General features: G+C 38.4%; 1 protein-coding gene across 2 annotated transcripts in view; it reads right to left on the bottom strand.

Moving 5' to 3' along the window:
• Window positions 1-17043, bottom strand: part of sfswap (splicing factor SWAP) — a 47492-nt gene that overhangs the window by 19000 nt on the left and 11449 nt on the right. For both annotated transcript variants that reach the window (XM_054612888.1, XM_054612889.1), the window contains exons 8-14: window positions 13122-13383; window positions 12581-12733; window positions 12308-12401; window positions 7616-7694; window positions 6637-6740; window positions 6373-6502; window positions 2138-2334 (exon numbers count right to left, since the gene is read on the bottom strand). In XM_054612888.1, the coding sequence (XP_054468863.1) occupies window positions 2138-2334; window positions 6373-6502; window positions 6637-6740; window positions 7616-7694; window positions 12308-12401; window positions 12581-12733; window positions 13122-13383 (1019 nt within the window). The remainder of the gene's footprint in view (window positions 1-2137; window positions 2335-6372; window positions 6503-6636; window positions 6741-7615; window positions 7695-12307; window positions 12402-12580; window positions 12734-13121; window positions 13384-17043) is intronic.

Here is a 17043-nt window from a genome sequence, read left to right as displayed (position 1 = left end):
GCACCAGCCAACATAAGCCCACAATCTCTATCTTCCCATACTTTCATCAATAACATCCACGTATTCATTAATAAGCCTAAGTCCTGGATGTTGGAAGTTCCTTCAGAACATCTGGAGAAGAGTGACAGAGTTGGCACAATATTGACAGGAGCCTGCCCACTGCCACCTGGCCGAACCGGCAATAGGCCAGTTCACCGCGCATCAGTTGGGCTCACATGAGATGCTGCTATGGTGAATCCATCAAATGGACAGGCAATCTACACATCAAATGACCACCACGGGGTCTTATTTACACTTTATAGTATTCTTGCCTTTTTTGTTCCGTGTTTAACATGACAAATTGGCTTTTAAAATCTGCATTATTGCATGCATTATCAGATAATATGAAAATATATTATAATGCCAAAAATAAATTTGGTTGGCCATTGTTTAATCACTTTAAAATATATATATATATTTTTAAAAATGGTCCAAACCACAACAGCAATGGACCAAGAAAAAAAATTGCATTGGTACACTTTGGTTTATCAGCTCTCCCAAGTGCCCACTCAACAAGTGTGTTGTATATATAAATACCATACCATACCGTACAACAATAAGGCATTATGAAAACTAACACAAACACACTGACTTCTTTGGGATGGAATCATAAGAAAATGAACCTCATACCTCCAACAAAGACGACAAAGCAAGTTTATTAGATATCGGGAAACATTCAACCCTCTGCCTCTAAATCAGTCTTTGTTTAAAACAGTACATTACGAGCCAAGGAGGAACATATACTAGGCTTCTTTATGAGTGCCAACAGCTGCGTAGTGATTAACTTATTCAGCTTACAAATCCCACCCTTTTCAGTGATGATTGATTGGAATTGCTGTCACAGTCCAAGCTAAAAGCTGCTCATGCATGGAAAGTAGTTGAAGCTGAGCCTTAGCACAGACTTAGCTCAATAATAATATGAGATAACCTTTAAATGTATTGGCGTTTCCCAATATATGTGACTGATGTATATGAAAATATTCCCTCTGCAACCAGACATCCATCTCTTAATCTATTATTGCATGTTACATGAACTGAAAAGTGCCATCAATACACAGGTCCTAACAGCTGAAGATGCCTGCAACTCCATTCGCACATAATCAATAATAAACATAATAGAAATTTCTATTTACTGAACCTCTACTATGATCAAAGACTTAACTGCAGAAAAAAACGTCAAACTTTGTACGGAAATTGTAAAATGTGCAGGGAGATATGTCAAGGTCTATGGAGCCTGTATGTATGTTAGTTCAAAATGTCTGTTTAAACTAGTGTGCTCTGTGCTAAAATTGTATAATAACCACATGCTTCTGCATATTGAGAAAAAAAAAGTGGGCCTGCCAGCCTTGACAAATAAAACTGAATCATCAATGCTTCCAGTTTAAGGATCTAACACTTTATTCAATAAATGCAAACATGCAATTAATGGACACAGTATTTTCCCCCTGACATCATAGACTACTGCTATTTTCATTATGACAGCAACTTGTAGCAGTTAGCCCACTCAGGTGACTCATAGCACCCTATTTGTCCCTGAGTTCAGATGTAAAAGTGTGACACCTAGCAGGAATGTGTCTCCCTTTACGTCACATTTGTGATTTTAGTGGGCCCAAAATGGTTTAACCCTTGACATGATGTCTCAAACTGCTATCGAGCATGAAGCTGTTTGGTATTCTCTCAGCATCACAAACAGTAAAACTCTTAAATGGCGCTAATAGCCAGGATTGATTGATCAGTTTAACTTGAGTCAACCATGTTATGAACGCCTGAATATTGTATCTCGCTACTCAAGGTCTGTATTTTAAATTACCGCAGACATTTGGTCTTGGAGATTAAAATTTAAAGGGGCCTGACGTTTTGGAAATGTCATTAAATGCACAAATTATCAACAGCATTACTTTGTTTATACTAATGTAGCTCCAAAGGTTATGCAAAATAAAACACTGTGCCTGCTTCAACATGTGACTTGGCTGTCACTTGGCACTTGTGTCATGATTTGAGCGAAAATTATATGGCTAAGCTTCTAGTTCATAACTAATGATTCACAATGATGACACTTGGCAAAATGCTGACCAAAGTTTATAAACCATCCACCTACCTCAAGCTGTGCAGCTGGGTCTAGCCCAGCTCTCTTGGACTCAGGCTCCCCAGCGAAGGGGCTGCGAAGGGTCTGTAGGAAGAGCGCTGCCTTCCTCTTCCTCTCCGCCTGTAGCTGTTTCTCCTTCGACTCCTTAGATGCCTGGGCCAGCTTCTCTCTGGCTGCAGCTGCTAGACGGTCTTCCAGTTTCTGCTTGGCTAAGGGTGGGGAGAGTAGAGGGTAAAAACAGGTGAGAAATGGTCCTTGTCTGTTTTTACCGCAGGCAGAAACGACTATGGTCCTAAGTGGGAGGAGAAAATAATTGAAAAGACAGCAACGAGGAGGTGGAGAGCGATTAAGCTCTGCTTTTCACTTAGCTGGCCTTCTGACCAAACTAACATGGTCTTTGGAAGGCAAAGAACTTAAAGAGAGAGAGGAGAGGGAGAAAAGATGAGAGAGAGCGAGAGCAAAACATGCATGTAATTAGTGTAAGAAACAAAAGAATATAGAGGACAAAAGTGAATGACAACAAAGGATGTTGAAAGTAATCTAACTAAGGTGATACATCTGTCAATGCACAGCAGTTGGAAACTCACAAAAATGCCGCAGTACCTGCTCTAAATGATAAGGCCTGACTACGTCTCTGGTGGTGGGTATTTTCATGCAATTCAAGGTTTATACAGAAAAAAGCAAAGTAGAAGGGGAAGACGTGGGTGGGGAAGAGGAGACGGACATCTGAGTGAAATTGGGAGTGGAAAATATGCAAGGGTTTTGAGAGATGAGGAAAGGAGATGAAGTGACAGAGACGGGTGGGGGATAGATAAGTAAAGAGAGCACAGGAATAAGATGAGTCACACTGAGAAAAAGGATGAGTGAGACAGGGAAGACAAGACAAGACGGTGAAGTATAAAGCAAATGCTTGCGGAAAACATGTTGTTGGAGTTATGTAATCGCTGGGGCTACTGTTATCTCTTCAGGGTTAAACATAGACTAGCTGCCGAGGCAAATCATATTTGAGTAAAGTGTAAACAACAACCAAGTGGATCAGAATCCCTCTGTACCCCAGACAGTGAAACAACATACAGTGCTGGCCAGGCCGAGTCTGACTGTTGTATTTATGGACTAATCTGACTCAATTTGTTGGGGAGGAAAATCTTGCTATATGTTTTGTTCAGTACAGTGCTGAAAATATTTAGTAATTAACTGATCAAGACATTTTTTTATTAATTCACAACGATTTTGACAACTGATTGAACATTTAAGTAAATTATCAAGCAAAATTCCAAATGCTCTTTGTCCCACCTTCTCATATGTTTTGCATTATTGTGTAATAATGACTAAAAACTAACAATTAAACAATGGATCAAAAAAGTTACTGATGAATTGATAATGAAAAATAATTAGTTAAACCTGCAATAACAGTTATTTTAAGCAAAGTGGAGGCAGCAAAACCAAGTTGTGTCATTTGATGATACGTCATGTTCATGTTATGTCAGTCCTTCTTTTATCTCTATTTTTGGTCTCAACCAACTCCTGAGGTCCTTAGCTCCATGATGTTCACCACCTAGTCCCTTATTTGTCTGTCTGCTGTTTGAAAACCGCAGCCAAAAACCACACTTTGGTGTTGAGCAGAAATGTTGAGCAGGAAATGTACAGTTAGCTCCATAAAGCCGAGGGGAGCTGCATATTTTTTATTTTTAGAGCTTTGTCAATGAAAATGAATGGACTAAAGTATCTAAAAATACAATATGTCACACAACATCCCTGAAGATGATCTCACATTGATTTAAGATATACTGGTATTCTAAGTCTTCTATCTCCACAATGAAATATACTCTGGGAAATATTTGCAGCAACCTGAACGATTCATGTACTTATCACTGGAAACCGCATTTATTGTGTGGCTGCTTTCCAGACCATCACTACAGATTAGTGTTCTGCTGTCTGCCACTGATTCTCCTGCTATCTGATCAAGTTAGGCCTGCTGACTGACAGCCACTTTGCCACACAGCAAAGCCAATTCAGTCAGCTATTTATTAGGCTTCTCCAGACTCTTTCTCTGGCTGTCTGTCAGCTCAGAGAGAGAACATTACTCTTTGAGATTGTTCCGCAGAACCTAAGCGGGACCAGTCAGCAGGCTCGGGGAGTAACGGAATACATAGTACAGCATTACGCGGTCAGGATACAAAAACAGGTAACTGTAATTCCATTGCAGTCACAGAAAAAAAAAAGTGGTAACGAATACAGTTAGGACGTTATTCTGGTCTATGGAAAATCCCTACCCTATTGCTCCATCCATTAGGATTGCATTGTCTTAAGGGCATTATGAAAACAACTAAACAACTAATTGCTACCTCAATCATGTGTCTCTGCATGGCAGTCTCATAACATATGGCAGCAAAATAACGTATGTAGGTAAAAAAAGTAGCAAATAAATATTGGAGGAAATAGCGTTACCTCAAGCACAAGCTACTACTGGTTTCTCTATGGCCAGAAAAAACATAAATACATATAACTCTCATACCAAATAACCAAAAATGTTCTACCTTTGTCAGGAAATGACGTACTTGTGCAGGAAGAAGACGACTATGGAAATTGCTTTTCAGGTCCTTTAAGTTGCATACGGTACAATTACTTAATAAACTACACACTAAAGCTTTAGCATGCTAACCACACAGAGCAAACTATTAAATTCACAAAGATAATTTTGCTGATTTTGTTGAGAGTTCAACCCCAATTTTTTGACAATTCAGACAAAATTAGATAATAAGACATTCACAGAAATATCTGGCAGAAGACACCAATTCTAGGGATAACTTTTAATATTGCTTCTCGTCATTTGCTTTTTTTTGTAAAAGTATTTTAGCTTTCATGTAGGAGGCTTTGAGAGGCAGTCATCTCTGCACCTGCTTAAGCATTTATTGAGTCATTACTTATGATGAACTCACACAGACAAATTATGGTTATTTAGTGGGATGATGGAAAAAATCCTATTCTTCACAACTTTAGTATAGAAGGCTTCTGCGAGTGGTTAACAAGTAAGGTCAAATGGATTATTGATAATCATATCATTTTATATTTCAGTTGCAGACAAAGGTGAAGCGCCAAATTTTTTTAAAGCTAAAAGTATGCAGTTGCATCATTTTGGGGGTTGTAAAAGTGTAACAAGGTGCAATGAATCAACTTCAAGTACAATAGCTTCCAGCTTCCAGTAGAAAAGCCCATTTGCTTTTTTTTTTTTGATCTATTACTAATAGCCGGTAATAGATCATAATACATGAATATTTTAGAAATGTGACTCTAACCTTGAAATAAAATGGCAAAATGCATGAGCCAATTATTTTTTTCTCAGTCCCTTATGCAGGAGCTCTCTGTAAAAAATGGCAGATCACCAACGAAGCATGACCTTATTAGATAGGGTGAGATAGATGCCATAGGTCCTATAAAAATTCTGATCCGAGCAAGCAGAGTGTAAACCTCTTACAGGACAAAGAATGCTTTTTGTGAGTGTATGCATTCTGACGTAGACGAATATGTCAAGTATTTCTGAGTGCAAAGTCACTGATGCATTACTTTAGTTTAGGGAAGACTGAGGAGAGCGAGTGTGTAATACTGTACAGCCACGAGTGAACGAAGTAGAGAGACAGAAATAGAGAGAATACATCTCCATTAGGCCTTTGGAGAGATACATGCTGTTGTTTGCTATGCCACACTGCTCATGTCTTACTGCAGGGTACACCCTGTTGAGAGAATTTATAATTCAGACCCAACGGATTTATTCATCTCCACTCTTCCCCTTTTGTTTTTTACTCCGAATTCCAACCCTCCCAGAAAGTAACAGCATGCCGGTGGGTGTGACAGAGATGTCTTGTAAGCACCTGCACTTAGTCTATGCTGACACAGAGAATTGAATTCTAGCACACCCACATAAAATAGTCACGGACCTGAGGGAAACACAGGAAGAATGATGATTATCTGAATGTACCAACTGGCAGATAAAAACAAGGAAGTAACAGTCAAAATCTAGCCGGATGAAATTTGAAAGTGTTCAACAAAGTAAGCGATTGTCACACTCAAGATCAAAATTGTAGCAACTTTAACTTCTTCATATATTTCTTTGTCTGTGCTTTCTTGGAAAATTAAATGTTCTTTTTTCACTATATTAGTGTTTAAAGGGGTGCAGTGGCTAAAGCAGTGCAATATTTCTTTTTTTACAATAATACTTCAATTTTCCAACAACCTTTTAACAATGATACCTTGTTTTGCCTCCAGCTCCTCCAAGCTGAGGGAGGGTCTCTTCTCCTCTGGTGCACTGACTGGAGCAGGATCCTTATCAACCATCTCAGCTCCACCCAATAGAGCTTCCAGCCCCTGCTCCTCCAGCAACTTCATGCAAAGATGTATGATAAATGTATCGTTAATGCCAACGTACTAAACATGTATTTTTAAGGATCAGTTTTCTATCCATACCAAATCAACCCTAGATCTACATGCATTGAAAAGACCAAGCTGAACTAGACCTTGTCCTCGTCGGAGTCATCGTCCAACCGAACTCTGTTCTTCTCCAGCGGCAGCATATCATTTTCCTTCGCTTTGATGGCAAAACAGATGGGGGCAAAAGAGGCTGCAATGGCACAAAGAGACAGAAGGTACATCGTAGACATCTTTAGTTTGACAATATCAGAGTAAAATGAAAAAATGCATTTACTAAAGCATAAGTTGCTTTGTTGTCAATGATAAGTGCTTAAAAAGTTCACAAGAAAAGGAAGAAAGGAGAGGCTGGATGAAGGATTACTAAAGGGATGGGCAGAGAGAACAGAAAGATTGAAAAATAGAAAGGGGAAGAAGCAGAAAAGGGGTGTCAAAAAATATTAAAGATTGACAGTTTACAAAACAGACATACAAAGAGAGACAGGCAAAACAAATGGGAAAAGAGACAATACAATGAAGAAAGAGAAACAGACAGACAAACAAACAGAAGGAAAGTGGGAGTTGAAACTGCAATGGTGTGTCACGTTGACTTCTATTGTGTAATTAAATGTAGACAGTGGAGAGTACAGTGTGCCTCATTTCCTAAAGAAATAACTTGAATATAGGACAGTTTACTTGTGTACTACTCTGTACAGTTATTAGTTTCTTTGGGCTGCTCCGTGACCTGTCGCCCCCCCAATAGCCTGAAAAATGCATGCCTTAATTTGCATATATGTACATGTTTATGGGTCCCGCCAGCGTTGTGGTAAGCAGACGCTTTCATCTTTGCATAGACATTTCCAGCCTGATATCGCCGAATGAAATGCTAGAATAAATACCAACAGACTCACAGCTAGCTGTGCGTTAACACCAACATATGAAACATACACACATATACACACACACACTAGAGTAAATATGTGCATGTGTTCTCACATAAACACATATTTACCCAAAGGATTTGCAACTCATTTACTGAATGAATAAAGAGGAAGTGAAAGTAGTACTATGCTCTGTGTATTTTCCTACCTTTCGTCAGCATGGAATCCTGGACTGACGTGCCAGATTGAAGCGTATCATCATTGTCGTCATCATCTACTGTATCATCCTGGATGAACAAAAAGAGAGTAGAGAAAGATAATAAATAATCACTGCAAACGTACCTGTATCAATTTCCTAGTTCTTCCAGTAACAGTGGGCACACGATCTCGACATACCATCTAAAGTTGTCTGTTTTTTTCTACAGTATATCCATGTTATTGGTAAACCATTAGGATTTTTCATGGAAACCTGTTGTTCTTCATTTTAACATGGTGTACTTCCATGATTGGTTGGAAGTACAGCAGTAATATGTGCAAGTTGGTGTGAGGGATGTTTTTAAAGAAACATCCAGAGGAGCTGCTTGTTATTTTTTTTCTCCCCCAAATTTTTTTTGTGAATGCTTGTTTGTTGTATCACATCACCCCTGGATGGATCTGAAATGTTAGTATGAGTCAATCCTCTGCATCGATTGCCAATTAAATTAAAACTGTTGTATTGCATAATGTTACTACTCATCTGCTAAATTCTAGCCACGATTAAGGTTTGCACCTCTGAAGTCGTCTCCCTACTGTGCTACAGAAAATGTTGCTTCTAATTAGCTGTACTCGTTGCAACAGGACACGTCTTTATTGTATACTGTTTGGGAAATAGAAATCTATGCTATTTAAACCAGCCTGCTTCTTAATGACGCTAAAATGTAAACATCATGTGGTCATGCAAATGACGGTGCTGTACATATCTGATCAGGATCAATTTATTTCAGTATTATTTGTCTGCTTTTAGTTCTTAACTCCTTTCTTTTTGCTATATTATAATAACACTAGTTGCTTACTAGTTATACTTTAATACCTCCAATTGGCTCTCTAAAGTCTTGTATAGTCTTTCAAATTATTTTTAGAGCTACATTGTGTGCCCAGGCCATTTAACCACAAACCCTCTGTAGTGATACCTGTGGACCATGTACCCTTAGCCGCTATCCCAAATATAAACTGATGATGGAATGAAAGGTTAAAGTGGTGATGAAGCCAATGCCTCGTGAGGTATGTCTCCCCATGTTTGAAGGATGCTTCAAAGCTAGCTTTCTATGCAGCTGTAATTTACCAGCGCTTTCAAAAGTCAAAGCACTTTACTGAGGCCCCAGAGAATGTATAAAAAAACAAAACTTAAAGATCACAGGAGAAAAAGCAGGAATAAACTCACTCTAAACCATTCTGGGAAGACCTCACCAGTTCGAGTTTGCAGAAATTTGATTGTGCTCACATACTCAGCTTTAGCCTTAAGAGTCCCTGGATTACTTGATTTACATGCTTTGCTGGGTAGACACAGTACAGTTTAGAAGGTAATAATCCTCCAATCTGAATAAAAACATTCACCAGTGTTTTCAATCCAGTGCAAAAGTAAAGCTGTCACATTAAAGTAAAACACCCAGCCAAAAGTAGAACATTATACACAAATTGACTCATTGAGGGAATGATCTGACAGGATGGGGTGAAAACTTTTCTGATGTGCCTGATTTCAATTGTCCTGTTGAGACTAAATTTGAATGCTTTAAGTAAAACGTGAAAACTAGTGTCCCTGTTATGACATTCTCATAAATGTGAGTTCACATTTATTTTTAAATTGGCTGAAATACAATTTTTTTTGAGACATTCCGTTAGCATATCAGCCACAAACACACTGTCGAACCCATATACCTTGTGCTGAACTCTTACAAAGCAAATGACGAGCAGAAGCAGACACAGGAAGCAGACACGTACTGATGCTTTGGACGATTTAAAAAATGCTTCTTTTTTAGATGCAAATTGTATTTATCCATTTCAAGAGTGCCACATTCTGAAGATTATATTGACAACAGAAGCCCCAGATCCTGCTAGCTCTTTAACACTTTTTTAATTCACTCTGAAAATATAAATAAACGCGCTGACTGAGAGCAGCGATATCTGCATCCCATTACCCACAGCGCATATCACAAACACGAGGCAGGTTTTCTTGATAGAAAAGCTGAGCAGCTGCTTGTTGGAGCAGCCTGAGCTGTGTCATAATGGGCCACACTCCTCTGCACTCTGAGAAGCTAATGGATTTGATACATCAAAAGACAAATTGCTCCTTTCAAAACTTTCTTGCTTTCTACCTCTTTCATCCAGACTCAACACACATTGAATATATGACGGTATACATAGGCATGCATATATATACATATGTGGGAAAAATCTATTCATTTATCTACCTACCTAGTTATATGTGAAAATCACTTGTAATTCCCTTGTCTGAGAGGAATGATGGCTTGATGGGGCTCCCGTTAAATGTGAACACTGACTGAATACAGATGACCGAACGACAAAGCACAGCAATGAGACCTGAAAAACACTCGCTCTGAGACATTCTGGCAGATTCTTGTTAGAAAAAGGTTTGCCCTCAGTAAGTGAACTTCAAATTAATTAAAATTGTGTGTTTACTCCTAACAGCAAGCTGAAAAGATAAGGCCTAAACTGCTTTTGGCTATTCACATAAGTTTTCCAATATTATCGGCAACACCAACAATTGTACAACCCAACTTCAAACCGCTTTACTTATTAAAACCAATTGAATTTTTTGGTGAATAACTGCAAAACAAACTGAATGTGGAAAGCCTTGAAACAGCTCATATATCTGGTGAATGCACTATACATATGCATAGTCTATTCATCTTCAATGGTGTCATACCTAAGTGAATGCACTACAATCTCCATGGTCTATTCTATTCAGATTCTAAAGGGACCTTAACAGGAAAACAGGCTGTGCTTTGGAGGAGTTGAGATCATATTTGCTTTCATTTTGTGAAGGAGGTTTCATTTATCACCAATATAAAGAAAATAAATGATGGATCACTTGTCCTTGCATCTATTCATAAGTTAAATTAGTTGGACTTTTGGTATAGTTTATTTTAAAAGCAACATTTAGTAATTTAAAAAAAATCCTATATGGACCCTCAGCATAAGGTATATATAGGTGTATATATAGCTTCAATAAGCTGGCAGGCATGTGCAATATCCTTCCATCACCATAAACTCTAGGAGGGGCTCTATTACAGAAATTCCAAGTAAATAAATTAACAAATGTTCATTTTTTCACAAGGGTATATATATAAAAAAAAAATACAAAAAACAGGTGTTGAACCCAACTTGAAGGGGAGAGAGAAACTGCAACTTACTGTGCATCATTTCAAAGACTGATAGAAAATCATAAAATTTGTTCATGCCAGAATCATTCTGCAAAACTCTGGGGCACCTTAAAGCCAGGGGGAATGCACCAATCACCTCTTGCCTGACCACTGGGAATTTGTTAGCAACAGTTACTGGTTAACCAATACACCATGCAGCATATAAGGTATGTGCCACTGGGGAGCTAAGCCAGCCAGTTCTGATTCGGTCGTAAAGTCCGCATTAGACATTTGGGATGAACCCTTGCAGCTCCATGGCTGGACAAATGAAACAACAAGTGAAATATCTTCTAATGGGCAGTGAACCGACCAATTTGTTAAAAATAAATTGGTTTTGATAGTGGTGCAGCAATCTGCTTCGTTTCAAGTTATTGAAATTCAAATTGTATAAAATTCACAAAACAAGGGAGAGTAATTGTTATCCTCACAGGAAGAATGTTTAGCCTTAGAAATCTTGATGGTGGAAAGTGAGACTTCATTATTATTTAAGAAAGATGTTTTTTTGCAGTGTATTGCTCTGGTGCCCAGTGAGGGGGGGTGGATCTAGCTTTTGACAATTCTCAGCCAGTACTCATTCGTCGCCCTTCGTTGTTCTCTGTGTCGCTCTCATCCTCCCGGCATTTCAATATTTTAGATCAGGGTACGTCTAACTTTAGCATGGCAGGTACTCGCTTATCAGGAAACAAAAAAAAAAAGCTAATTTCAAGGTTGACTGTAAGTGCAGTGAATGCTTAGACAACCTTTTCCCATGTCTAAATGTTAGCTGCAAATTCTGTTAAACATAATTACATACAGGTTTGCGTGGAGAACCGTGAGGTTGATGACAGGAGACAAATGCGAAAACAGTGTTTCTCTTAGGTATGAAGGTCATATGTTGGTTTTTATCTGCTCATACGGAGCATCTACAGAGCAAAAGAATAAAGAAAATATAATTAAGAAATAAGAAATACATAATAACACAAAACTAAGAGAGAATTTTGCCATCTGATTGTACAAAAGATATCATTGAATTTCATCAGCACTAAATGCAATTTTGGTTCTGTGGGTCATAATGGCAGAATCTTTTTTCCTCACTTGATCGATAGAAGACTAATTACACTTCAACTTTATCCATCGTAGCAATGTTGTGACTCATCTGTCACTTGGCCAATCTTAATTAACCTATTCTGGGTTTTTATCATTTATGATTCTGAAGCAGCTGTGATAAAAATTGAGATGGTAAGAACACAAGGACCATTAGTATAAATTAGCTGTGCTCTATGAGCATTCATACCAAAGTTCATGGCGATGCGGTAGTTGTACTGGTCAACTGTATCAAACACATTCAAGAGTCAAAAATACAAGTTTTGACCAAAGGTGTCAAGATGGAGATAAGATGGTTATAAGTGGTTAACCTGCTGGAGGGGATCTTTCTGATTATTTTGCACAGAAACAAACACACACATATATATATATAGATATAGATATAAAGCTTGTAATACCTCTGGAAAGCATTTTCCTTCCTTCTGCAAGAAGTAATTCTTCTTAAACTCATAATAGGAGTTGTACTGATTCCAAGACTGCAGAAAGTCAAACCTACAGTAGACGGAGGGAAGAACACATACTGTATAAGATGAGAGGTGAGCACTCATAAAAGATAAGCCAGAGGATGATGAAGAGGCTCTGCAGTATCTGAAAGGAAAGTTACTGATAAGAGTTCCTAAAAACCAAGATGTGACCGGAGAAACAGATTTATTTCGTGTCAGGACACTTACCGTGGATCATTCTTGGCACGGACACTGGCCTCAAACTTAAGACCGTTCCTAGCAACATACTCGGCCAGCTTGTCTATGACTGGCTGGGTGTCAGGTGGCGGGGGGATGATGGCTGTTGTTGCCGGTGCAGAAACTTGAGTATCGGGTTTCGAACTGTTTTTGGAAGAAATTATAGAAGTTAAGATGAGGGAGACGTTTCAGCAATCAAAACAGGTGTAATCTGTTTTTACCTGTCTACTTGCTCTAAAAAATTAGAGTGTTTCATTTAAGTGAAATCTCATTCCCTATGCCTAGAGCAAATAATGCAAATTAGGTTTTTCAGTAAAAAAAAAACACTGACTAAGCTCGCTGGAAATTAGTATCTGTTTTGATCAGGTTGTATAATCAAATTACTGTATTAATGTGCAGTATGTTAAAAAGCTTCACAGTACTTGAATTTTGCCCAAGCAAAATACTAAGAAGCCTACAAATTGAATCTAAAAATATCACATAAAGTATCAGGAGAGATTGGTATAACACAGGGATGTCCATTAGTTCTTACCTGGTTTCTGGTACAACCGCAGGAGCAGCAGAGCTGGCGACCTGAGAGGGGGCTGTAGCTGTTGGTGCCATGGTAATAGTTTCAGATGGGGTGGGTGTAGTTCCCACATTAGGTAAAGCCTCAGAAGATGTAGGGGGAGCCATGACAGTTGCGGGCATACTGTTATAGTAGGTGCTGGCATCTATCCCTGGGGGAGGTGGAGCCAAGCAGAATGTTCCATCAGGAAGCATGTAGTACCCGTAGTACATTGCTGCTGCATTTGCTGTAAAGAAATGAGGAGGACAGAAAAACATTAATTTCTTTCCAAAAATGCTTCAATTGTACCTGATGCACAAAGCATGAAAAGGATTGGGTGTGTGAGGGACCATCTATGCTTTTTTCAAAGCCACAGGACTCTATTGACAAAAACAGAAATTTTACGTCGCAGAACACAGGATCAGCTGGTCTGTTTCTCCAAACTGGGTGCATTCCAACTGCTAACTACTGTAGGTTATACACTGACTGTGATTAAGTACCTTATACTAATAAAAAAATGTGAACCATCCCTTTAAAGGCAATCATTTTGTATGGTGCTGTAATTCTTTATAGTGTAGGATATAATTATTGCGTCCATTCCCTGTATAGTTAAGATTGGAAGTTAGAAGTACAAAGAAAAATGTGTTGAGGTTTAATGTGAAATGGTGCTGCTTTCACAACAGTTGAGGGAGGATTTACTAATTCATTCCAGAGTATGGTCATGGCAATCTTTTTATTTATGTGTATCTATTTCAACCTTGGTGAAGAACATCAAGAGGTCAGGGAAAAGTCATCTGCCACTGGAAATAGAAACTGTCAGAACAAGGCTGTTTAGTGAGCGTATAAATAAGAAAATCGCCAAATTTGGCATATTTATCACTGTGTTGAAATTACATTTCCATGGCAAAGATATAGCCTCTTATGACGCAGCAATGTTTCCCTTTTGAGGTATTAAGTTGACCTCACACCCATGGTATGTCTCTTTTTACTGTAAATATAAATATGAGCTATCTGTGGTGTTTTTGTTTACACTGGCACACAACCTGCAAATTTAACATGAAACTAAGTGACAAAAATGAATCAAACTGAGCTTATTACTGCGAGTGCTACTGCAGGAACTTGCTTTAAGATTTAGTTTTGACAACGTAAATTCCTAAGAGTGGAGGCAAAATGTAAGCAGCTTCAAATCAGCCACTGCACAGCAGCACATCAGTGTGGTTGTTGTGGTAAAACCTCAAGAGTTAAGTGGTGTAGAAAGTGTTCATTATATGGCTGTGATGGGCTTTCTGCTGCTGAAGCTTCCTTTGTTTTGAGTCTGTTTTATGTACTGTGCTGTCCTGTTCACTGTCAAGCTATGTTTTTGTTTTTATGTTGCGTTGAATGCGTCTGTCGCAGTAATTATTTTAAATCAGCGGTGGGAAGAGAATATAAATCAAGATGTGACCTATGGGTGAAAGGGTCATATCCCTTATCAGTGGGTTTGTATTACAAAGTTTCTTTACTGAAAAGGGAATGGGGAAGAGGAGGGGTGAAATACAGGGACAAGGACAAAATAAATGGTCAGTGTCAAAATGGAGACAGTGTGATATTAACACATTAGTCACCGATGTAGCTGCCTCAAATGGCACATCCAATTTTCTTTAGTGAGGAAAAATTGAAAACCACAGCAGGAGCTTTCATTTACAAACTTGACATATGTTACAGTTGAGATAAAGACTTAAGATGTAGAAGCGGAAGGTCGAAAAGCAAATTTAGTTGAATGGTTGGTCAGATAGATAGATGGCCACATAGATGGATGATCAGATCGCTAGATATATTTTATAGATTGACTTTAATGTTGAAATTAGTAAGTGTCTTTGGAGCTGCTCTTATTGTAGAGTCAGAGGGAGTGATTAAATATAGTAAATTAAGGGAGACAATCCAGTACAAAAGAGGTAATGGAGCAACTCATCATCCATACCCTGTATTAACATCATAAGTGGCAAGGCATAAAATGCTCAAAAGGACAAGAGAAGTATCAACAGACCCAATCCTGCAGCAAAGATCAGGTTAAAGGACATCCTCCACAACTGTCTCAGGTATGAATAAATTGCAGTAATGGACAAGTTAACACTCACAGGCCAGCAGGAGCCAATGACCATGGGTTAATTTCAAGCAAACGTTTCAGGGGAGGATAAATACCTACATGAAATAAGCACTTAAGCATAAGTGTGATTAATAAAGCGGAGCGGAGGGGGAGGATGTGACTCATCATGGATAGATACGCATCTGACCTTGCATAAAGTGTGTACATGAGCCAGGCATTCTTTTGAATTTAATCAAAGTCCATTGTTTTATGTCATTTATCTTAAAAATGTATTTTTCATTCGGTTTTAAAAATTGAATATTTGGAGGAGATGCAGGTAAGCAGTATATGCAACATAGAAATGGTATACATCATCGGAAAGCTGGGAATATGGAGATTAACTTGAATCTGAATCTGTAAAAAACATTGTGGTTTTTTTTAGGAGTGTATTCAAATGAGTGTAGATTGTATGATAAAGGTTTAGAACAGTATGATGGAAGTATATGGTGGCCATCATTAGTTTTTGCAGCAATCTTTGGGTTGATACAATTTTTTAAGCAAATTTTCTGAAAGATTTAACCATTTGACCAGTCAAGAATTTATGAAAATAGTCAAAATTCCTTCCAAAATCCCACATTAAGACCCCAAGACCTTTAGAAAAGACCTAGCCATACAACCTCTGCATGGCCTCGGCCCTTAGTTTGTGGTTTGAAAGTTTCATGTAGACTTAGAAGTCACAACAGGTCATTTTATACAATGAGGTCAAGTTTTAATTAATGGTCTCACTAAAATGAAATGGCTACTATGTGGACTAACATCATCACACATGAATACAACTGGGCTTATTGGATCCACAAGTAACAGCTTTCCAGACAAACCCAATTTATGTAATTCCTAGACTGGGACCCAGGTATACAGACAACATTTTTAGAATAGCCAAAAAGCACACACTCATACTGCATGGAAAAACAGCATGGTTTTTGAATGTGATTAGCATAAAGTAGGCATGTCTGTAAAGGGGAGAACACATTCAGATATCTTGAGGTGAGAGGTGAAGGAAGCCCTGTGGATTTACCCATGCCAGTTTTCCCTCACCAAACTTTTGCTTAACTAGCGTGCTATTTAGCCTACTTCCCGTTTGAGCCTGCTACCGCCTCTGAAATACAGTAAGGTCAGCTGAGGATTCCGGAATCCACAAGTAGAAAAAGAGGTTAAAGATCTAACTTATTTGTTGTAAGCATTTATTGTTGTTCTGAGGTGTGTGGGTTTAGCCTTATCTTTATATTCCTGTATATCCATTTAACTAAATATGTATGTTAGGCATTTGTCAAAGTGTGTGGGAAAGCGTTAAGTAGGACTGTAATGAGTATGCTTACATTTTTTTTTAAATGATCTGACTCTACTTTTGATGTAATATACACAATTTCTAACACAAAGAAGATAAGTTAAAATCAGCAATTTCTTGTGTTTTGATTGAAATGCTGTATGTGTTGCTCATGTTAACAAACATTGTTAGACACTGGCTAATTGAAATGTTGCATACACCAAGAACACACATCAAGTTAAGTCTGATCTGAACCAGAGCCCAGATGGACTGAAAAGTGTGGACCCGATAGCAGGTTCAGGTCAGGTCCTCTGGTTTTCAGAAGGTGCTGTCTGCCCCGGAGCACCTCTTAGCTCAATATTACTTTTCTGAAAGGTGTTCAGAATGCCTTTGTACCAATATCAGCATTCATTAGAGGGGAGCTGTATTGAACAACCAGCAGTGGCAGAACACTTTAAGCAAAAAACAACAAACTTTTTCAAGATATGTGAGGGCTGAGTGGAGGACAGTGGAGACGG

Source organism: Anoplopoma fimbria, chromosome 14 (genome assembly GCF_027596085.1).
Source record: "Anoplopoma fimbria isolate UVic2021 breed Golden Eagle Sablefish chromosome 14, Afim_UVic_2022, whole genome shotgun sequence".
Classification (NCBI taxonomy): Eukaryota; Metazoa; Chordata; class Actinopteri; order Perciformes; family Anoplopomatidae; genus Anoplopoma; species Anoplopoma fimbria.
The sequence above is the reverse complement of the archived record's forward strand: the minus strand, read 5'-3'. Positions and strand labels throughout refer to the sequence as shown.